The sequence below is a fragment of the Eschrichtius robustus genome, chromosome 7, assembly GCF_028021215.1.
Source record: "Eschrichtius robustus isolate mEscRob2 chromosome 7, mEscRob2.pri, whole genome shotgun sequence".
In the NCBI taxonomy this organism is placed as follows: Eukaryota; Metazoa; Chordata; class Mammalia; order Artiodactyla; family Eschrichtiidae; genus Eschrichtius; species Eschrichtius robustus.
In genome coordinates, this window is record NC_090830.1 from 6,178,232 (window position 1) to 6,202,742 (window position 24,511).

At 36.9% G+C, this 24,511-nt stretch overlaps 2 protein-coding genes across 5 annotated transcripts in view; both read left to right on the forward strand.

The window, feature by feature from the left end:
* The window catches only part of LOC137767002 (zinc finger protein 33B-like), a 57,337-nt gene extending 39,452 nt beyond the window's left edge, over positions 1–17,885 (forward strand). For all 4 annotated transcript variants that reach the window (XM_068547523.1, XM_068547524.1, XM_068547526.1 and 1 more), the window contains one exon: positions 15,097–17,885. In XM_068547523.1, the coding sequence (XP_068403624.1) occupies positions 15,097–17,309 (2,213 nt within the window). In that variant the 3' untranslated portion in view covers positions 17,310–17,885. The remainder of the gene's footprint in view (positions 1–15,096) is intronic.
* Positions 15,126–24,511, forward strand: part of LOC137767005 (zinc finger protein 33B-like) — a 101,662-nt gene continuing 92,276 nt past the window's right edge. The window contains exon 1 of the mRNA XM_068547530.1: positions 15,126–15,201. The gene's annotated coding sequence lies outside the window, so the exon portion shown is untranslated. The remainder of the gene's footprint in view (positions 15,202–24,511) is intronic.

Consider the following 24,511-nt stretch of genomic DNA (forward strand, 5'->3'; position numbering starts at 1 on the left):
GTTTATCAATTTTGTTTATCTTCTCAAAGAACCACTTTTAGTTTTATTGATCTTTGCTATCATTTCCTTCATTTCTTTTTCATTTATTTGTGGTCTGATCTTTATGATTACTTTCCTTCCGCTAACTTTGGTTTTTTTTTCTTCTTCTTTCTCTAATTGCTTTAGGTGTAAGGTTAGGTTGTTTATTTGAGATTTTTCTTTCTTCTTGGGGTAGGATTGTATTGCTATAAACTTCCCTCATAGAACTGCTTTTGCTGTATCCCATAGGTTTTGGGTCGTCGTGTTTTCGTTGTCATTTGTTTTTAGGTATTTTTTGATTTCCTCTTTGATTTCTTCAGTGATCTCTTGGTTATTTAGTAGCATATTGTTTAGCCTCCATGTGTTTGTATTTTTTAATTAATTAATTAATCTATTTATTTATTTTTGGCTGCATTGGGTCTTCATTGCTGCGCGGGCTTTCTCTTGTTGCGGTGAGAGGGGGCTACTCTTCATTGCAGTTTACGGGCTTTTCATTGCGGTGGCTTCTCTTGCTGCAGAGCACAGGCTCTAGGTGCGTGGGCTTCAGTAGTTGTGGCTTGCGGGCTGTAGAGCGCCAGCTCAGTAGTTGTGGTGCACAGGCTTAGGTGTTCCATGGCATGTGGGATTTTCCCGGACCAGGGCTCGAAACCATGTCCCCTGCATTGGCAGGCAGATTCTTAAGCACTGCACCACCAGGGAACCCCATATGTTTGTATTTTTTACAGTTTTTTTCCTGTAATTGATATTTAGTCTCATAGCATTGTGGTCGGAAAAGATACTTGATACGATTTCAATTTTCTTAAATTTACCAAGACTTGATTTGTGACCCAAGATATGGTCTATCCTGGAGAATATTCCCTGAGCACTTGAGAAGAAAGTGTATTCTGTTGTTTTTGGATGGAATGTCCTATAAGTATCAATTAAGTCCATCTTTTAATGTGTCATTTAAGGCTTGTGTTTCCTTATTTATTTTCATTTTAGATGATCTGTCCATTGGGGAAAGTGGGGTGTTAAAGTCCCCTAGTATTATTGTGTTACTGTCCATTTCCCCTTTTATGGCTGTTCACATTTGCCTGATGTACTGAGGTGCTCCTATGTTGGGTGCATAAATATTTATAATTGTTATATCTTCTTCTTGGATTGATCCCTTGATCATTATGTAGTGTCCTTGTCTCTTGTAATAGTCTTTACTTTAAAGTCTATTTTGTCTGATACGAGAATTGCTACTCCAGCTTTCTTTTGATTTCCATTTGCATGGAATATCTCTTTCCATCCCCTCACTTTCAGTCTGTATGTGTCCGTAGGTCTGAAATGGGTCTCTTGTAGACAGCATATATACTGGTCTTGTTTTTGTAGCCATTCAGCCAGTCTGTGTCTTTTGGTTGGAGCATTTACTCCATTTATATTTAAGGTAATTATTGATATGCATGTTCCTATTACCATTTTCATAATTGTTTTGGGTTTGTTATTGTAGATCTTTTCGTTCTCTTGTGTTTCCTGCCTGGAGAAGTTTCTTTAGCATTTGTTGTAAAGGTGGTTTGGTGGTGCTGAATTCTCTTAACTTATGCTCATCTGTAAAGGTTTTAATTTCTCCATCAAATCTAAATGAGATCCCTGCTGGGTAGAGTAATCTTGGTTGTTGGTTTTTCCCTTTCATCACTTTATATATGTTCTGCCACTCCCTTCTGTCTTGTAGAGTTTCTGCTGAAAAATCAGCTGTTAACCTTATGGAGATTCCCTTGTATGTTATTTGTTGCTTTTCACTTGCTGCTTTAATATTTTTTCTTTGTATTTAATTTTTGATAGTTTGATTAATGTGTGTCTCGGCATGTTTCTCTTTGGGTTTATCCTGTATGGTACTCTCTGTGCTTCCTGGACTTGATGGACTATTTCCTTTTCCATGTTAAGGAAGTTTTCGACTATAATCTCTTCAAATATTTTCTCAGACCCTTTCTTTTTCTCTTCTTCTTCTGGGACCCGTAAAATTCGAATGTTGGTGCATTTAGTGTTGTCCCAGAGGTCTCTGAGACTGTCCTCAATTCTTTTCATTCTTTTTTCTTTATTCTGCTCCCTGGCAGTTATTTCCACCATTTTATCTTCCAACTCACTTATCCATTATTTTGCCTCAGGTGTTCTGTTATTGATTCCTTCTAGAGTATTTTTAACTTCAGTAATTGTGTTGTTCATTACTGTTTGTTTGCTCTTTAGTTCTTCTAGATCCTTGTGAAATGTTTCTTGTATTTTCTCCATTCTGTTTCTGGGATTCTGGATCATCTTTACTATCATTACTCTGAATTCTTTTTTAGGTAGGTTGCCTATTTCATCTTCATTTATTTGGTCTTGTAGGTTTTTACCTTGCTCCTTCATCTGTAACACATTTTTTTGTTGTTTCATTTTTCTTTTTTTTTTTTGATGGGTGGTGCTGTATTCCTGTCTTACTGGTTGTTTGGCCTGAGACGCCCAGCAATGGAATTTGCAGGCAGTTGGATAGAGCTGGGTCTTGGTGCTGAGATGAGGACCTCCGGGAGGCCTCACTCTGATTGATATTCCCTGGGGTCTGAGGTTCGCTGTTAGTCAAGTAGTTTGGACTCAGAGCTCCCACCACAGGAGCTCAGGCCCGACCTCTGGACTGGGAACCAAGATCCCACAAGCTTTGTGGCGCGGTTAAAAAAAAAAAAGGAAGAAAGAAAGAAAAAAAGGAGCAGTATAATATCAAAGAATAAAAAACAAAATAAAATTAGAAAGGTAAAACATACATTAGGAAAAATAAAACTGTAATTGAAACATCTGCAACAAAAAGAAAAAAGAAAAAAAGAAAAAAAAAGGGCGGGCGGGGAGCAAGCCAAAAGGAGAGATCACTAACAAAGTATAAAAAAATAAAATTAGAAAAATAAAAGATTTATTAGGAAAAATAAAAATATAAAAGAATCAACAACAATGAATCAACAAGGTAAAACAGAACTCCAATCTAAAAGAGGAAAAAAGAAAAGAAAAAAAAAAGCCTTGGCTCTGGGGGCAGAGTTTAGGCAGGGGTTGTAACTTAGGCAGGGGTGGGATTTTGGGTGGGGCAGGACGTAGGCGGGTGGGGGAGTGACGTTTGAGCATGGGGTGGGGTCTAGGCGGGGCGACGTTCAAGTGTGGGGCGGGGCATTAGGTGGGGTGACATTTGAGTGTGGGGCGGGGCCTCTGCTTAGGACCTGTGCAGAAGGGGAGAGGCAGCACGTGGAAAGGAGGGCCTCCGGAGTGTAGAGTTCCGGAGTTTGGAGGCAGGGCCATGAGTGAGGGTGTGTGGGTGGGGTTTAGGCCCAGCCTGTTGGAGGGGGTCTCCAAGTGCAGAGGTGGGGCCCCGGGTGGGGGTGCAGGAGTGGGGCTTGGGCTCTGCATGGCAGGAAGGAGGCTCCGAGAGCAGAGGATTAGGCCCTGGAGCCCAACAGGCTCGCCCGTGCCTAAGTGGACAGGGAAAGCGCTGGCCCCATTCCCCTCTGTTCCTTCGTGCCCCTCCCCCACCGTCTCCCTCAGGCTCTCCCCCTTAGCCACTGGACCCCTAAGTGTGGGTGGGTCCCGCTGGGTGTAGGAACTCCTTCCCTCCCCCAGCCACCCTTTGGGGGTGCCGGTCCCAGAGGTGCAGCCTTTACTTTTGCTCCCCCTTCCCCCGCCCCCCACTCCCTCAGTACCTGGGCAGCTGGAGGAGGCCTGGGTGGGCAGAGGGTGAGGCCCGGGATCTCAGCAGGTTCTTGGGGGTCCAAGTGGGCAGGGGAAACCTGGCCACGCTCTCTTTTGATCCTCTGCCCTACCAGTGGTTCCCCAAATTCCCCCTTCTGGCGTGGGATCCCTTCCCCTCCCCCAGCCGCCCTTCAGGAGCTCCATTCCCCTGCTGCCTCCACTTCTCCTCCCCCTGTACTCCCCCCAAGCCCCATGCCCTACCCAGTCACTGGGGGTTACTCCCGTCCCCTTAGGTGTCTGCTGTCCCCCACTGGTGCCTGGTAGGTGCCCTAGTTGTGAGGAGACACGAATTCTGCATCCTCCTAGTATGCCATCTTGACTCCCCTGCTCCGCCCCCGTTTTTTCATTCAACAGATATTGAGTACCTACGTTCATTACGCTGGTTTTAGGTGTTGGAAATATATCAGTGCACTAAATTTTGCCCCTGACCTCATGGAGCTTGCATTCTGATAGGGAGAGAAGGATAAGAAACAAACAATTACACATATATACACTTGAAATATGCCAGTAAATAGCTAGGAAATTAGAGAAGGTTAAGAATGATGGAGTGTTTTATTTTAGAAAGGAGGTCAAGAAGGCCTTTCTAATATTATCAACTTGAATAAAATGAGGATGAGAATCATGGGGAGTCTTGGAGGCAGAGGTGACATCAAATGTCAGTCCACCAAGGCAGGGATGTACTTGGTGTTTTTGAGGACACATAAATATGACTATGGATTGGGGGAAATGAGTGAGCGAAGAGTAGAAAGAGTTGGCATTGTAGAGGTAATGGGAGCTGAAATTATGTGGCGCCATTTGCACCACGATAAGGACTTTGATTTTATTCTGAGTGAGATGAGAAGCCATTGGTAGAATTTAACCCAGTAAGCAACATATGCTTATGGGTTTTTTAAAATTGATTTCTCTGGCTGCTGAGCAAAGAAAATACTATTGAGGGCAGAGGGCTGAAAGCAGGAACATCAGTCAGAATAGTATTTTAATCTCTGTAAATGTGATGGTAGCTTACCCTTGGTTGGAAGTAGTGAGGAAGAAAAAAAGTGATTGACTTCTGGATTTATTTCGAAGGTGGGACCTAGAAGATTTGCTGTTGAATTGGGCAAGGAATGTGAGAGAAAGAGACGAGTCAAGAAAGACTCCAGGGATTTCATCCAGAAAAATTGGATGAATGGGCACCAATTGCCAAGATTGGGAAAATTGGAGAGAAACAACTTGGGAGGAGTTATTAGGAGTTTAAATTGCACATAACCAAATTTCAGGTGATTATAAAATATCCAAGTTTACTTGTGAATAAACATATGGGTATATAAGCAGAGGTTGATTAGGGGAGAGTCCAGGTTGGAGATATTTATTTGGAAATTATCAGCCATGGCAATATTTAAAGTTTTAAAATGCAGTATTTAAAGCTAAGGGATTACATAACATCTCTCCTTAGGAGAAGGAATGCACAGATTTGAGAGGTCTGAAGGCTGTACCCTGGGACACTACCTTTCAGAAGCCATGAGAATGAGAAGACTCAGCAGAAAAAAGAGAAGCAGCAGTTTGGAGATTAGGGGGAAACAGAGAATGTGGGAATGTGGTATCCTGTAGCCAAGAGAAAACAGTGTTTAAAGGACAGAGTGAACTTCTTCAAAGAAGGATGTGTGAAGTCAGCATTGTCTCTATCCCTGCCTGCGAATCATCCAGAAACATTAAAGTAAATGAGCAATATAAATTCCATTTAATAACACTACAGAACATCTAAAGTCCCAAATCAGTACAAATATAGAAGCTGCAAAATCACTGAAAAAATCAAGCAGGAGTGTATGTATCAGCAGATGGATAAAAAACAAAAGCATTTCTGACGCTAAAAGGAATTGGCAAAGTACTTAGCAGGGACAAAGGAAACGCTCTCAGGTGTGAAACCTAAATGTTTAGATTAACCACAATGTTGGGCACAGGATAGCTGGAGCCTTTTTGGATACAATTTGGTTCTGCAAATCAGACATAGTAGGGCTAAGTGTGGAAACAGACACATAAGCCATGTTTTTCAGTAGCACTATTGTTTCTCTGACAAGTAAGAAAAGAGAGACTTTCCATCTGTGGGGAAAAAAACCCTCACAGACACCTATATGTGGGGAAATAAACATACATGTTATCTTAGTGGGTGATCCTAGAACACAGAATTTAAAGCAAAAACTTACTTGATAACAGTTAGTTAGGATGTGCAGACCTTAACAGTTACAAATCTGAGCAACACAGAAAGACTGTATCTCTTGATAAGGGGAGGCTAAAAACATGGAAAGGAATATAGTAATACAGTGAATTCTGTTAAAACAGGACATGTGCATTCCTAAAAAATCATTGTTTTATGCAAAATAGTATATTAAAAATCACATGGCAGTGGGAAAATGGGGTTGGGGTATAACACTTAAAAGCTCTGTCAGTGACACATTGAGAGAGCAGTATTGAAGTCTCTAGCTATAATTTTGCATTTGTTTATTTCTCCTTTTCAGTTCTATTGGTTTTTGGTTTATGAATTTTGAAGAATTAATAGATGCATACATATTAGGATCTTTATGTCCTCTTGATGGATTGATCCCCTTATGATTATGTAATGTCTCTCTATCCCTGAGAGAACTCTCTGTTTTACTTTGTTTGCTTTGATATTATTATAGCTACTCCAGCTTTCTTTTAGTTAATGTTTCCATGGTATACCTTTTCCCATTCTTTTATATTTAAAGTGGATTTCTTACAGATAGCATATGTTTGGGTCTTTTTTATCTAATGTGAAAACCTCTACTTTTTAATTGGAATATTTTGACCACTTAAATTTAACATAATTTTTGTATGTTTGGATTCAAATTTATTTTGTGATTGTTTCCTATTTGTCTCACCTGTTCTTTTCTCCCCGTTTTTTCCTTTTTAAAATCTCTTTTGGGGAATTCCTTGGCAGTCCAGTGGTTAGGATTCTGCACTTTCACTGCTGAGGGTCCAGGTTTGATCCCTGGTCGGGGAGCTAAGATTCCATGAGCCGCCTGGTGCAGCAAAAAAAAAAATCTCTTTTGGATTGAGTTTTTTGTTTGTTTTATCTCTACTATTTGCTTATTAGTACTACCTCTGTCTTAATGTACCTTTTAAGTGGTTGCCCTGTGGTACACAGTATACATCTTCAGTTTATCACAGTCTAAGTATACTATGTTACATGTGGTCTTACAGTCTTATAACAATATATTCCTGTCACCTTCTCCCACTTTATGTGATGTGGTAGCCATACATTTTTACTTAGAAACCCCACAATGTATAATTAATATTTTTGCTTGAGATAGTCAGTCATCTTTGAAAGTGATTAAAAAGTCTTTTATTTACCTTTTTTAAAACCATGTTCAGCACTCTATTTCTTTGTTAGTCTTACTCTCTCCAGTACTTCCTTTAGTACTACTTGTAACACAGGTCTGTTGGCATTTAGTTTTTTTTTATAAATTTCTTTATTTTCTTTATTTTATTTTTGGCTGTGTTGGGTCTTCGTTGCTGCGCACAGGCTTTCTCTAGTTGCGGCAAGTGGGGGCTACTCTTCACTGCGGTGCACAGGCTTCTCACTGCGGTGGCTTCTCTTGTTGCGGAGCATGGGCTCTAGGCACGCGGGCTTCAGCATTTGTGACACGTGGGCTCAGTAGTTGTGGCTCATGGGCTCTGGAGTGCAGGCTCAGTAGTTGTGGTGCACGGGCTTAGTTGCTCCGTGGCATGTGGGACCCGTGTTCGAACCTGTGTCCCCTGCATTGGCAGGCAGATTCTTAACCACTACGCCACCAGGGAAGCCCTGTTGGCAGTTAATTTTCTCAGCTTTTATTTGTCTAAAAAGGCCTTTATTTAATCTTCATTTGTGAAGTATAGAATTTCTCTGAGTGCAGATTTCTGGATTCACATTTTTTTTTCTGTCCTTACTTTACAGAGCTGATCCACTGTCTTCTGGCTTACACTCTTACTTCCTCCTTTGTTCTTCTGTATTTAATGTTCTGTTTTTTCTAGCTGCCTCCAAGATTTTTTTTATCTTTGGTTTTCAGCTGTTTGGCTCTGATGTTTCTAGGTTTAGCTTTATTTTGTTTTGTCTGTATTTTTCTTTTTTGTTGTTTTCTCAGCTTCTCAGATACATGGTTGATGTGTTTCATCTTTTCTACCTTTTTTTCTGCGACTCCAGTTACTTATATGTGGCTGTGTTTGATATTATTCCGTGGTTCTTGGATCTTTCACGTCAGGAGAATTTTCTCAGTATTTGTGCTCCATTTTCAGCTTTTAGCTGTCCTCCCAAAGCTGTATTACAGAGGTTTATCTTTCTGCTCTTGCTCTTCCTCCAGCAGTGGGCTGCTACTACTTGTTACTTCATGCTACACTTCTGGTGGGGGCAAGGGTGTTCTTTGTTGTTCTGATCCAGCTTCAGTTTTAGGTGTGAGCCTGGGCCTCAGCAGTGGGGTTTCCTCAGCATACCTCCCTTTTCTGCAGTGGTAAGAGACTTCTACTTTTGTATCAGTTATGGATTTTGGGCCCACGATGGGTTCTCTGCTCCTTCTCTGGGGATAGAGTATTTATCTTCTACTCCTGTCCCCCTATACTCCCATACTAGGGGATCCAGATTGTTGGCTAAATTCATCTCAGATTGGTAGCTTGCTTTAAGCAGAAGAAAATGAGTTCTCTCTTAAGAACAAGCACCCTCAATACAGGACATTAGGATTCTCACTTATTAAATATGAGCTTAAAAAAAAGCTTAAAGAAATATATTGTTCGTGAGATTAAGCAGAAATAACAAAATATATTTTCCAACACCTGTTAATTAAGATAATGGCTTTTTTAGATAGTTAAGTGTAAAGCATCCATTCAAAGAAATAAAAGATGAAATAAAATCAGTAAGGAAGAAAGAATGTCTAAATGGCTAGGCAGATTGTAGAATAACCCATTAAAATTTTTAGAACTAAAAATAAGTTGTTGAAATTCTAAAAAATGGATTAAGTACCAGATTAGATGCAGCTGAAGAGACTTTACTAGAAAATACCACTAAATAAATGACACAGTCCAGGTATAGGGTGACAGGAGAAGGAAAATAGGTCAATACATTCAAAGATGTATAGGACAGGGATGAGAAGACAGATATAACATGAACCATTGGATCACAAGAAGCAGAAAGAAGAATGGAGAAGCAATATTTGTAGGAATAATAGCTTAGAATTTTCCAGAAATCATTCAGTAAGACCACATATGTGGACACAAAATGCACACCAAGCAGGATAAATAAAAAGTAATATATATTTAAGTACTATTAGTATAACTGGAGAACACTGGATCTTAATAGCAGCCAGAGAGAAAATCAGGTTACCTCCTAAGGAAAGAGACATTGACAGAGACATCTAAATTGAAGCAAAAAATATTTGTCAATCTAGAATAATGAACTCAGGAAGCTATTTTTTAAAGGATGAGAGTTGTCAAAGAGAAATAAAGCCAGATACTAGTTAAAGGCAATATAGATTTTATTCAGTAACTATTGCAATAGAGGAATAAACTTTCAGTAAAACTGAGCTCAACTCCAAATACAGCAAAGGCAGCTGGGGATTTGTAGCCAACAAGCAGAGTGAAGAGTTAAGTGAATAGAAAATTACTAAGAGGAGACCTCGAGGGTAGGGAGATTCTTGCTAAACTGGCGTAACAGAATTCTTGCTAAATGCAGGCCAAGGGTTTATAAATCATGGTTGGGGCATGAGGAACTTACGGGTGAGGAGATACCAAAGGTGGGTGAGGAGATTGTCACTAGACTGACAAGGATTCTTGCTAAGACTGCTCAGCAGAGACAGACGTGAAAGGCCAAGGTCAAGACCTAGTCAAGAATAAGTCTCAGAGGAGCTTAACTAAAATTTAGTCAAGGAGAGAGTCTTTGTCAGAGTGTATGATTAAATTTGGATTGGTCCTGAAATAAATTATAGGAACAATATCTTTTATTGTATAATTTTGTTAGTAAAATTAAAATAGAAATACTACAGGAAGAGAGAAAATGAAACCCAGAGGAGTGCTTGAGATGAGAGGAGTGGTAAGTCATAAGAAATTAGGAAACTTATAGCTACATCTAAACAACATGTGGATAGAATCATTATGATATCTAATTTGTAAGGCTAAAAAAGACACTATGATAAACTAAAAAATAGTTGCCTAATTGAGTTGGGAGGTGATCAAATGGCATTTGATTCTTATTCGGAAAAAGAGGTTTAGGTTATAGAATCACTTTAGATTTTAAGTTAAATATTAATGACAAAATTTAATGGACAGCCACCTAAAGTGGAGAAACAGGTATGTATAACCTCCGAAGTTGTAAAGAGAGAAAAATGGAAAAGATTAAAAAAAAAATCAGTCTAAAACAAAGGAAGAAAGGTACAATAAAAGTAGTAGTAAAACTGTGACAAATATAAAGTAGCAAGTAAAATGGAGACAACGTGACATATTTTAATAATCACCATAATTGTATATAAAAGGACTAAATTTAGCAGTCAAGTTGTCAAATTGGATCTTCAAATAATAAAATAACCTATATCTAAGACATCAGGTTTTAGTAACTTTGTATCTTCAGCATCTTTTGTTCACTCAGCATTCTGTGTTTTATATGTCTGCAGAATAGCTCTAACAGGATACTCCAATTCCTCTAATGTGGCAAGAGCTACTATTAAAATCATCATTCACAAGTCACAATCTTCCCTACTTATCTTCATTTATTAGGTTCTGTGAACCTACTCCTTTTTTTTTTTTTTTTTGGCTGTGTTGGGTCTTCGTTTCTGTGTGAGGGCTTCCTCTAGCTGCAGCAAGCGGGGGCCACTCTTCATCGTGGTGTGCGGGCCTCTCACTATCGTGGCCTCTCTCTTGTTGTGGAGCACAGGCTCTAGACGCGCAGGCTCAGCAGTTGTGGCTCACGGGCCTAGTTGCTCCGCGGCATGTGGGATCCTTCCAGACCAGGGCTCAAACCCGTGTCCCCTGCACTAGCAGGCAGATTCCCAACCACTGCACCACCAGGGAAGCCCAAACCTTCTACTCTTAACACTGACATAACAGCATTTTATTTCTCTCTCTATCATCCTTTCTTACTGATATTAGATCACTATTATTGTTTTTTTTTAATATTTATTTGGGTGCATCAGGTCTTAGTTGCAGCACACGGGATTGAGGCACGTGGGATTGCAACATGTGGGGTCTTTCGTTGTGGCGCACGGGCTCTTTGTTGCCATGCGTGGGATCTTTGTTGCGGCTTGGGCTTCTCTAGTTATGGTGCATGGGCTCCAGAGCACGTGGGCTCACTAGTTGCAGCACGCGGGCTTAGTTGCCCTGTGGTATGTGGGATCTTAGTTCCCCGACCAGGGATTGAACCTGCATCCCATGCACTGGAAGGTGAATTACTAACCACTGGACCACCAGGGAAGTCCCTAGATCACTATTGTTATACTTTTGTAAAAGTGTTTAAAAAATATTTTTATTTTCTCGTTTTCCACTGACACCACCCAAAACATTAACCATATTGTTTTAGTTTGTTCTAGTTTCTAAATGAAATTATACTTTTCCCCCCAAAGCATCTAATTTATCATGTTGGTAACCTGAGTTACATTTTTCCCAATGTGTAATATATGAAATTTAAGTTTTTCTCTTTTAATGATGTTTTTAAAAAATATTTATTTATTTATTTATTTAGGCTGTGCCGGGTCTTAGTTGAGACATGCGGGATCTTTTTTTTTTTAGTTGCGGCATGCGGGCTCATAACTGCAGCATGTGGACTTCTTAGTTGCATCATGCAGGCTCTTAGTTGTGGCATGCAGACTCTTAGTGGCGGCATGCATGCAGGATCTAGTTCCCTGACCAGGAATCAAACCTGGGCCCCTTGCATTGGGAGCGTGGAGTCTTACTCACTGGACCACCAGGGAAGTCCCTTTATAATGCTGGCACAAAACTGAGGGTGCTAAACTCCCATTTAATCCTTCCTGAATATCACCCATATATATGCTTTCCTTCCCTACAGCTCTATGTTTGATTTCTATGTACTCAGTGATTCTCATGAATTAATATGTGAAAAGTACATGGAACAGAGCCTGGCTCATGGAGATGGTTTGTTATTTTTCTTGTTGTTATTATCATTATTAATATTTTTAAGCATTTTTCTTTTTTTTTGTTTTTTTACTCTTATTTTTATATTATTTCTTGATTTTGTTGAACATCTGAGCCAAAGGAGAAAAATAATATATTTCCATAAATAATTTTTTGAGCAAAAAAGAGCACTCTGCGTAAAATTATATTTTCACAAAACAAGTAATATTTATAAGATGAAAAATACCCAAACTCATATTTAGAATTTAGAAATTATCCCCTCTACATATTAATGACTAAATTAGTCATAGTTCAGTATTTGTACAGCAGATTCATGTAATGCTTCATTTACCATGATAAAAATTATTAATATTCAGAGGGAGCTATACATTTTGCCATTTTGTTTGATTTTATGCATTTCAAAATATAGCACAAAAAAAATTTGTTTTAAAATTTTTATATCCTTTGTAAGTCCAGAACAAAAAAAAAAGAAAAGAAAAATCTCTACCCTTTCCTCTAAAAAGCCTTCATATATCCCCTCAAAAAAAAAAAATCTCTACCTGTTCCCACTCTCATAATCCTTCATTTCTCTTTTATGTGTTTATTACATTCCGCAATATAGTATAGCTGTATTTGTGCATCCACTTTCCACATTTCCTCTACTATGTACTAAGGTCCTGAGGTCAGGATTAAGGTTTATTCATTGACGTGCCCCTCCCAAAGAATTTGGTCTAATAGCTGGTATAAACTCAGTACTAGCATATTTGTTTTTAAATAATCAAGCCCTTTTTGGTTAGTGATCCAAAATGGGATGTTATTCCACTATATAGAATGCTATATTTATTAATTAGTTTTTTTTTTATACTCAGTGCTTGCCTTAAGGTGACCATCCACTGATTTTTATTTAAATACTTCTGGTTTTCTATTTCCTTTGTCTTTGTGCTTCAGATCCTGGCTTTACCATTCATGAAACAGAATAGAAACTATATCCATTAAAAATCAGTTTAGAATTTATTGATATAAAGAGAAAGCTTGAAAGTCTCTGTATTTATGTGCTTTTTAACAGTGCTTTGAAATGAATTATTTGTTTTAAATATTCATGATACCCATTAATGAGATATTTGTACATTATTTTCATAATAAAAATTATAGATTTAATAAGCAGTTATTTTTAAGAGATATTTCCAACAAATCTTGGTATTTCCCATTAGCTTATAATATATGTGTATACATGTTGCAACATGTATTTACTTTAGTTTATTTTTATTTTTTATTTTTATCCTTTGAAGTAAAACTATTTTGATAAATTTTAAAATTTAAGCTCAAGGTTCCCCAGCTTTTATGAAATGTTTCTTGCTTGTTTTGATACACATTATCTGCTGTAGATTCTAATTCTTGATAGTGTATGGATATTGAATGAGGCTGTTTTCTTATGTATATTATGCTTTCTCCAAAGAGAGCATATCTTATTTTGTTATATAACTTATAGTGGATATTGGATCATTACTTAATTATTACTCTTGATGAGTGAGAGGGCCTTTATATTGATTCATTCAGAAGACACTACAAGGAATTAACTTCTCAATGCACATATTGAGTTATAAACCTTTAGATTCTTGTTCAAAAATCACAGGTTTGAATAAAATTTGAGATTTGTGTTTTGAAAAGCACACTGCTTGTTAAGGACCATTAATTCCATATCCACTCAAGGTATTCAAAGGAAATCAGAGGTAAACACTTGTAAGACCATGGGTTATAGTTGGGAAGAGAAGGAAAAAAAAAAGCCAACTGAGTATTTTAAATTTCAGCAGTTAATAGAGAATGTTTATGTTACAAAGGAGTATTGTCCAGTGTTGTGATAGAATGAGATGTACAGAATGTAATGAATTTTAAATTTCAGTATAAATAGAACTTGAAATTGTAGAGATGTTTGTAAAGACATATTTGGAAGCAGATATGAGACAGTGTCATTTCCCTGATGTTTAATGTTTAAGTTCTAAGCAAAGCCAAAATGGGAATGTAAACCAGCTTAGTGACAGTCTTGGTTGAACTTGAACAATTTCTGGCAAATTAATAGTCTGTCATTTCTAGAAAGAATACATTTATTATGGCCTTGTGGAGTGATAGTGTGGGTACCCAATATGAATATAGTTGGAAAAAGTATTTTTTTCCCCCACAATGGTAACTACAGTCTATTTTGTCTAATGATGCTAGGAGACAGTGGGCTCTGGACAGGTTTTTGAACAGGGTCATCATTGTTATATTGCAAATACTGAACAGGAAGATAACAAGATGAAGTCTAGCTGAGAATTCTTAGGATAAATAAATGTAAGTATCAGTGAATATTTTAGGTCAGGTCCTCCATGGTTTTAAATATAAATAAAACCCAGAAATGTAGAGATCTGGATTTAAAAGCAAAAAAATACATTAACATATTAAATTTGTCACAGAAAATTTAAGATGAGGAAAAGTTAGCATTTGGTGGTTGGATAGGTTAACTTTTGCAGAAACTCTTAGAGAATAACCTGAATATACTAAAACTAAAAACAAATGGATCTGGCCCTCTGGCAGTCTTTCTTGTCTCTTTGATTTTACATTTCCTGGTAGACATTTGTATTCTTTGTAAGTCACATGAGTAGAGAATGAATAAGAAAGTAGGCTACAGGTCTCCTTAAGCAGGAACAAATTGGTGCTTTTCCATAAATTTAATTTGGTATTAACAGTATAATAAATTAGCAATATATAAGAGAAAATAAAAATAATTTTAAAAAGAGGAGAATTGAACTAGAAACATGTAAACCATAGAGATTTAGCTGCAGTATTTTAAGTATAAGGAAATCATGTAAAGTCTAATCTGTATCCTTCAAAAGATCAAATCAGTCCTCTGATATTTCTCCAGGGTACTCTTACCTATTAATCCTTGCCTCTCTGGTTCTCTGCATTTCCCACACCTGGATCAGTCATTTTTTTTTCAAAGTCTGTCTTCCTTTATTCACTGTGATTTGTATTTATTTTTACCCTCTATATTAAGTCTTGAAGTACCTATTTATAAATTGTCAAATGTAGATGGGTGCATTCTAAGTTTTTATCCCCCATTTCTCCTCTGTCAGGTTTTGTTTATTCTAAGCCAAAAGGATGAGGGGCACGGACATCTTGGATTACTCTTATTTCAATAAACTGAGTCAATCATATAAAAGGGCATTTGTATGTAAGTGTAAGTTTATCATAATTGTAATAAAATTAATAACTTATATTGTTTTTTTTTCTCTTTTCCAGAAGTCTGCAAAGTTGATAACCAGCTAGAGCAGAGTCAGGAAATCCAGGACAGACATTTCGGGCAAGCTCCGTTTATCAACAACAAAACACTGACTATAGAGAGAGGTAATGTATTAGGAAAAATGTTTAATTTCAGCACATACCCAGTTTCTTCTGTAAAAATACCTTGTAAATGTGACACAAGTGGTATGAGTTTGAAATATATTTCAGAATTAATTATTGAGAAAAACTATTTAAGAAAGAAGTCTGATGATCTCAGCACATATGGAAAATTATTCCTTCATATTAACCATGAAAAAACTCATGTGGGAGAGATACCTTATGAATTCATTCAAAATGGAAAGTACCTCAGTCATAATGAAGACTTTATTCCATATGAGAAAATTAAAAATGTAGAGCAGTCTTTTGACTACAAACAACGTGGGAAAGATTTCTGTGAGAAGACACTTTTCATCACATATAAACAAGCTCACAAGAGACAGAGTCCTTGTGAACATAGGGAATGTGATAAAGCATTCTGTAATTATTCAACCCCCCAAAAAAGAGAAAGTCTTTATAAGTTTAATGAATATGGTAAAACCTCTGAGAAATTATCTCTCTTGAAACATAGAGTTCATTTGAGGGTGAAAGATTATGAACATATTGAAAAAGTGGATAATTTCAGCAGATCAAATTTTCCTGACACAGGAGAGAGAACACTTGAATGTAACAGCCTGGGGGAACCTTTCTGGGAGAAGTCAGTTCTTAATGTAACTCAGAGAAGAGGCATAGGAGACAATGTCTATGAATGTAATGAATGTGAAAAAGCATTCTGTGAAAAATCAAAACTCACCAAACATCAGAGACTACATACAGGAGAGAAACCCTATGAATGTAACGAATGTGGGAAATGCTTCTCTAGGAAATCACTTCTCACTTTACATCAGAGAATCCACACTGGAGAGAAGCCCTATAAATGTAATGAATGTGGAAAATCCTTCTCTAGGAATTCACACCTCATAATTCATCAGAGAACTCACACAGGAGAGAAACCGTATGAATGTAAGGAATGTAGAAAAAGCTTCTACCATAAGTCATATCTCACAGTACACCAGAGAATTCACACAGGGGAGAAACCCTATGAATGTAATCAATGTGGGAAAACCTTCATAAGCAACTCAGTTCTCACAGTACATCAGAAAACACACACAGGTGAGAAACCCTATGAGTGTAGTCAATGTGGGAAATTCTTCTCCAGGAATTCATACCTTACAGTACATCAGAGAACTCACTCAGGTGAGAAACCATATGAATGTAAGGTATGTGGGAAAACCTTCTGTCATAAGTCAGATGTCACTAAACACCAGAAAACTCACATAGGGAGGAAGCCCTATAAATGTAATGAGTGTGAGAAAACCTTCAGTCGCAACTCAGGCCTAAAAGTACACCAGAGAACACACACAAAGGAGAAACCATATGAATGTAATGAGTGTGGGAAATCCTTCTCTGAGAAATCAGTCCTCACGGTACATCAGAGAATACACACAGGGGAAAAACCTTATAAGTGTAATGAATGTGGAAAAACCTTTTACAATAAGTCAGATCTCACTAAACACCAGAGAACTCACACAGGTGAGAAACCCTATGAATGTAAGGAATGTGGGAAATTCTTCTCTAGAAATTCATACCTTACAGTACACCAGAGAGCTCACACAGGGGAAAAACCCTATGTGTGTAAAAAATGTGGGAAAATCTTCTACTATAAGTCAGACTATACAGTACATAAGAGAACACACAGAGGGGAGAAGTCTTCTCACTGTGATCAGTGTGGGAAAACCTTCACTTGCAATTCAGTCCTCAGATCACATCAGAGAACTCACACAGGGGAGAAGCCCTATGAATGTAATGAGTGTGGGAAATCTTTCTCTGAGAAATCAGTCCTCACTGTACATCAGAGAATACACACAGGGGAAAAACCTTATAAGTGTAATGAATGCGGGAAGCCCTTCTATCGTAAGTCAGATCTCACTAAACATCAGAGAACACACACAGGGGAGAAACCCTATGAATGCAGTCATTGTGGGAAAACCTTCAGTTGCAACTCAGGTCTCAAAGTACATCAGAGAAGACACATAAGGGAGAAACCCTATGAATGTATTGAGTGTGGGAAAACCTCTAAGAAATCAGTTCTCACAGTACATTCAAAATTACATACAGGGGAAAAAATCTTTTAAATTTAGTAATGAGAGAAATCTTAGTATCTAGCATTTCATACCTTGAAATACTATGGAGAATTCACACAGAACATGACCCCTATGAATGTAAAGTGGCAAATTTTTTACCCTAAGTCATATTTCAAAGTAAATGAAAGAGTAACCATAGGGGAAATTACTATGAATGTAATGAATATCTGTTAATAAGACAACTAAAAAATGAATACATGTAGAAGAAACCCTACTAATGTATATAGGGAATGTGGAGAAATATTATAAGTTAGGGCTTGTTAAACAAATAACTTATGTAGGAGATAATCCTGTGAATCAAATGTATGTAGGAAAATGTTCTTCCAGAACTTGGCCATTTCTAACAGTCAGATAAACCACACCTGGGGAAAGCTGTCAACATCTTGTATTTTTTTGAAAACTTCATACACAAGTTGTACTTACTGTATGTCAGGGAAATAATAGGGAAGAGACCTGAAGAATACAGCAAATATAGTTGAGCCTATATCAAGAAATGTCATTTTACTGAACAAGACGATGTTGAGATGAAGTCTTAAAGATGTTTTGAATGTGAAGGCTTTAACAGAATTCAGACTTTATTATATCTGAAGATTGTATTGAAGGAAGTCTGTCAACTTAGGAAATATGGACAGAAATTTTCCTTTAGATATGATGTTATTCTAAAAGTTATGTTTTACACTTATTTCAAATCTTTTAGTAGAAATAAAACTGAAAATAGACATTTATAAAAATATTAACTGGAATATGAAGCTTTTTTAAAAGCACAAATAAATTGAATAATCTTTTCAGTCTCTGATTCTACTTTTGGAGAAACACGTATCAGCCCATGGCCTTCCACATCATGAGCCATCACATGTTTTTGATGAGTCTGCACCCCAACTATGCTATTACCCATGCAAATACAGTTGCTCCTTCGTGTCTGTGTTTTCCTATCTGCGGTTCTGTGGTTGGTTGAATCCACCTATGCAGAACCCGAGAGTATGGAGGGCCTACTGTAAAGAACTTGAGCATCAGCTGATTTTGGCATTTGAAGAGGTGTCCTGGAACCAGTCCCCAGCAGATACTGAGGGATGACTGTACTGCCTAATTGTCTGGTTCATCCAGGGGCCTACCTCTAGGGGATCTCAGAATGGACTAGATCCCCAGAACAATTGCCACGATCAGCCAGGGGCAGCATTGAGACGGCTTCTGCTTCCTCTTCTTAGGTTCAGTAACTGGAAACATTGAGTGTGAATGAAGCTAGAGTACTGGCTAGAATACTCTAGGACATAAGACCTCAGTGCTCCCATTTAAATTTACAGGAAGCTTTTCATAGCACATTCTACATCCTATAACTGTTACCACCTTCCACAGTATTCTAAATTTGGTTAATACTGATCTCACATGTCTCATTACTTTTGCAATAATACGCACATATTGTGTGTATGTGTGTGATATAACATCGTTTTACAGGTATATCACTGGGAACATGTTCTGCAACTTTTGTCTTCAAATGCATGGTTTTGGTATTTATACATGTTGATATATTTTGCTTTAGTTGATTCATTTTAATAAAACGTAATATATGGGGTCTTCCGTGGCAGTCCAGTGGTTAAGACTTCACTTTCCAATGCAGGGGGTGTGGGTTCGATCCCTGGTCGGGGAGCTAAGATCCCACATGCCTTGTGGCCAAAAAACCAAAACATAAAGCAGAAGCAATATTGTAACAAATTCAATAAAGACTTTAAAAATGGTCCATATCAAGAAAACTTTTTTAAAAAAGCATAATATATGACTATGTAACTATAACAATATTGTCCATTTTTCTGTTTATGATTTAAAATCTTTTCAGTTTCAATGTAAAGTAATAAGGTTTGAGTTTTTTAAAAATCAACTTTGAAGTATAATTTAAATGTGGTAAAATATACCCTATTTAAGTAGCTGATTTAATGAGTTTTAATAAGAGTATAACCATATGTAATCACTCCTGCAATTAAGAAAGACAGCATACCCATTATGCAGAAGGGTTCCTCATTCCCTTACTCAGTCCCTCCTGGGATGTCCCTCTCCTTTCTGGCCCCTGGCAAACCAATGATCTGCTTTCTAGCACTAGGTTAGATTGATTTTTTTAATTACATTTCACATAAATGGAATTATACAAGATGTCCTCTTGTTTGTCTTCTTTCATTCAGCATGATTTTGAGATTCATCCATGTTTTAGCATGTATCAGTAAATAACTTCATTTTTATTGCTGAGTGGTAGTCCACTGTATGCGTATATTACAGTTTTTTTATCCATTCACCTGTTGTTTTCAGTTTTTGATTGTTAAGAACATAGCTGTAATGAACTTAATGTGCATTTTTGTGTAGACAGGTGTTTTTATATCTCTCGGTTAAATACTTAAGAGTAAAATTTCTGGGTTGGTAGGGTTATTATGTGCAATATCAAACTTTTTTGAAGTGGTTGTTCCATCTTACATTTCCGTCAGCAGTGTGCAAGAGTTGCAGTTGTTCCACATTTTTGTCAATGCTTGGTATTGTCACTTTTTGATGTAGCCATTCTAAGGAGTGTATAGGTTTTTCATTGTGGTTTTCATTTATATCCCTGATGAATAATGACGTTAGGCATCTTTCACTTACTTACTGGTCATTTGTGTGTCTTATTTTGTGAAGCATCTGTTCATATCATTTGCCTCTTCTTAGTTTGGGTTGTTTGTCTTCTTATTATTGAGTTATAAGAGTTCTTTGTTAATTGTGAATATTTTCCCCAGTCTGTGGTTTTTCACAAAAAGCTTTTCATTTTGATGAAGTTCAGCTTATCAGTTTTTTCTTTTCTAAGAAATCTTTGCAGATCCAATGGCATCGAAGATTTTTTTCCCATGTTTTCTAAATGTTTTATCTCTATGTTTAGGTGTATGATCTATTTTGAGTACATTTTGTATGTGGTCTATATTAAGGGTCTAGATTTATATTACTTCATTTGAATATTCAACTGTTTCAGCTCCATTTGTTGAAAAGACTACCCTTTCCCCACTGAATTAACTTGGCATCTTTTAAAAAATCATTTGATTGTTTGTTTGTGTGTGTGTGGGGGGTCTATCTATGGACCCTTTATTTTGTTCCTCTGACCTTTATATCTTCTTTACACTGTCTGTGTTTCCTTATCTTTATAGTAAATCTTTTTGGAAATAGTATAATTTCTCTAACTTTGTTCTCCTGTTTCAAAATTGTTTTGGTTATTCTAAGTCCTTTGCATTTTCACATACATTTTAGAATGAACTTGTCAATTTCTTTAAAAAAAAAAAGACTGCTTTAATATTGTTTTATGCTTTCACTGACTCTATAAGTCAGTTTGGGGGAAATGGGCCTCTTAATAATATTGACTCTTCTGATCCATGAATATGATATATCTCACCATTCAATTGGTGTCTCGGTGAAAAGAGAAATCTTAGCCTGTGGAGGCAAAGAGGCTTCCTTGACAAGGTGCTTGTGCTGGTTGGGTCTCTCTTGTCATTTTGGCCCACCTACCTCTGTTTCTTGGTAGGGGAGGGGAGTGCCTCCCCAGGCTGCCTGTTGTTGGATGGGATCTTCTAGATCAGTACCCTTTGCCAGCGGTTCTGGCTTGCCTGGAGCTGTCAAAAGGACTCCCTTTTAATCTGGGGAGAAGAATGAGACTACCTACTTTCTGTTGCTAGGTTGAGGGTTGGGAAACAGTGAGTCTGGATGGCCTTCTTCTGTTGAGTGGAGGGACGTGCTACAGTTGTTCCTCCAGTCCTGGGGTCATAAACCAATTTGCCTTTTTCTTAACACTTTACACAGTTCACTGTTGATTGTCTCATATAATTTCATAGGAAGAGTTTTACAGAGAGGAGCAGGGAGAAATGGCTCTACACCATATTGTATAAGCCAATAGTTTGCTTTTGTTTTTTATTTATCTCATCTATACTTTTGGCCTCTTTTCCTCTCACCTTTTTGAATTTGAATGTATATTTTCCATATTCCATTTTATCAGTGCTATTGGCTTATTTACTATACCTCTTTTTTAAATTATCATGTAGATGTTTCTTTTAAATTTACAGTATGCTTCTTTAACTTGTCAAGTCTACTTTTAAGTAATAGATCATTTAACATTTAAAATACATGACTGTACTTAAATTTCTCCTATTATGCACTGTTCTTATCACATTTTCCATTTCTTTGTTCATTCTCAATCTCACGATATACTATTGTGCTTACTTTAAAATTTCTTTTTAAATAAATTTGCGTGAAAAGTATTTTATATTTGTCTCCTTATTTTACCATTTTTGATGTTTCTTATTACTTTGTGTGTATTCACATTTTCATCTGATATCATTTTGCTTTTGCCTAAGAGAACTTCATTTAACATTTCTTGTAATGCAGTACTTCTGGTAATGAATTTTCACAGGTTTTCGTTTCTTTATTTGGAGGGGAGTTATTTTGCCTTTTTGTGAAGGTTATTTTAGCTGGATATAGAATTGTATGTTGGTAGTTTGTTTTCTTCTAAGGCTTTAAAGATGTCATTTCATTGTCTTTTGCCTTAGATAGTTTGTGATGAGAAGTCTGAGGAAATGTTTATCTTTGTTCCTCTGTACATGTTTTTTTTTCCCCCCTCAGACTCATTTAAACTTTTTTTTTAAACTTTTTTGTTCATATCTTTTTTAGGAAATTGATTATGATGTGCCTTGTTTGGGTTTTTTTGGTTGGTTTTTTTTGTTTTTTTTGTTTTTTGCATTTATCATGCTTAGGGTTCTTTGGTCTTAGTGTTGTAGTTTTTGTCAGTATTGGAACCCATTTGCCTATTTATTTGAAAAATATTTTCCTGTCTCTCTTTTCTCTTCTTCTAATACTTTAGTTACATATATTTTAGACCAGTAGGTATTGTGTCATGGACACTAAGCCTTTTATTTTATTTTATTTCATTTTATTTTGTTTTGTTTTTTCTGTTGCTGTATACCCCACAGATATTTTCCATTATTAATATCTTAATATGGAACATTTGTTATAATTAGTGAACCAATATTGACACCTTATTGTTAACTGAAGTTCATATCAGTACTTTAATATTTAGATATCCTTAACTTTTCCCTAATGTCCTTTTTCTTTTCCAGAATCCCGTACCTATCAGCACTTAGTCCCAATTATACCCTCATCCTCATCCCTAACAACCAATAAATCCTCTTTCTGTCTCTATGGAGTTGCCTATCCTGAACTTTTTATATATAAATGGAGTCATATACTATGTGGCCTTTTTTTGTCTGGTTTCTTTCACTTAGCATGATGTTTTCAAGGGTCATCCTTGTTATAGCATGTAAGAATACTTCATTCCTTTTTATGACTGGATAATATTACATTGTAGAGTTACCATATTTTGTTTATCCATTCCTCAGTTCATGGACATTTGGATTGTTTCTGCTTTTTGACTACTATAAATAATGCTGCTATGAGCACATATATTACATGTTTTTGTGGGAATTGTTTTATAACTAAGAGTGGAATTACTAGGAACTTGCCAAACTTTTCCACAGCAGCTGCACCATTTTACATTCCCACCAGCAATGTATGAGGGTTCCAGTTTCGCTAATACTTACCAGCACTTGATATTTTGTATTTAAAAAATTTTAGGCATCCTAATGGGTGTGAGTGGTATCTTATTGTGGTTTTGATTTGCATTTCCCTAATAACTAATGATATTGAGCATTTTTCATGAACTTCTTGGCCACTAGCATATCTTCTTTGGTGAAATGTATATTCAGTAGATTATTTTCCCTTTTTTTAAAACTACTCAACTTATTTATTTATTTATTTATTTATTTATTGGCTGTGTTGGGTCTTCGTTTCTGTGCGAGGGCTTTCTCTAGTTGCAGCAAGCGGAGGCCACTCTTCATCGCGGTGCGCGGGCCTCTCACTATCGTGGCCTCTCTTGTTGTGGAGCACAGGCTCCAGACGCGCAGGCTCAGTAGTTGTGGCTCATGGACCTAGTTGCTCCACGGCATGTGGGATCTTCCCAGACCAGGGCTCGAACCCGTGTCCCCTGCATTAGCAGGCATATTCTCAACCACTGCGCCACCAGGGAAGCCCAATTTTCCCATTTTTTAATTGGAGTTTTTTGTTTGTTTTTGAGATATAAGTGTTCTATATATATTCTGAGTTGTATACCTTTATCGGGTATATAATATGCAAATATTTTCTCTCATACTGAAGGTTGTCTTTTTACTCTTGATAATGTCCTTCCTTTGATGCAGAAATGTTTTAAATTTCAGTCAACTCCAATTTATCTTTTGCTGTTTGATTGTGTGTTTGGTTTCATATATAAGAAATTATCTAATTCAAGATTATGATTTTCACCTGTTTCCTTCTAACAGTTTCATATTTTTAGCTCTCACACTTAGGCCTTTGTCTATTTTGAGTTAATTTTTGTATATATTCTGAAGTAAATATCTAACTGCGTTCTTTTGCGTGTCAATAACCAGTTGTCCCAGGACCATTTGCTGAAGAGACTATTGTTTTTCTATTGAATGATTTGGTACCCCTACCCCCATTGAACATTAATTGAGCATAGATGTATGGGTTTATTTCTTTACTCTAAATTCTATTTTATTGGTCTATATGTCTATTCTTCTGTTAGTACCACACTGTTTTATTTTGTTTTTGTGGCCTCATCACGTGGCATGTGGGATCTTATTTCCCCAACCAGGGATCGAACCCATGCCCCATGAATTGGAAGCACGAGGTCTTATCCACTGGACCACCAGGGAAGTCCCAGTACCACACTGTTTTGATTACTGTAGCTTTGTAATGAGTTTTGACATCAAAATATGTGAATCTTGCAACTTTGTTTTTCTTTTTCATTATTGTTTCTGCTGTTTGGGGTCCCTTGCAATTCCTTGTAAATTTGAGGATCACCTCTTCCATTTCTGCAAGAAAAAAGCTGTTTGGATTTTGATAGGGATTACATTAAATCTGTAGATTGCCTTGGGTAATATTGTCATCTGAACCATATTAAGTCTTCCAGTCCAGGAACATGAGATGTCATTTCATTTATTTAGGTCTTTAATTCTTTCTGTGATGTTTTGTAGTCTCAGTGATTTTTGTGGGTTAATCTTGTATAGTGCCACTTGATGAATTGTTTTGGATTTAATCCCTTTTTGTGTGAATTTATTGGGATTTTCTATTTGTAGCTTCACCTCAAATGC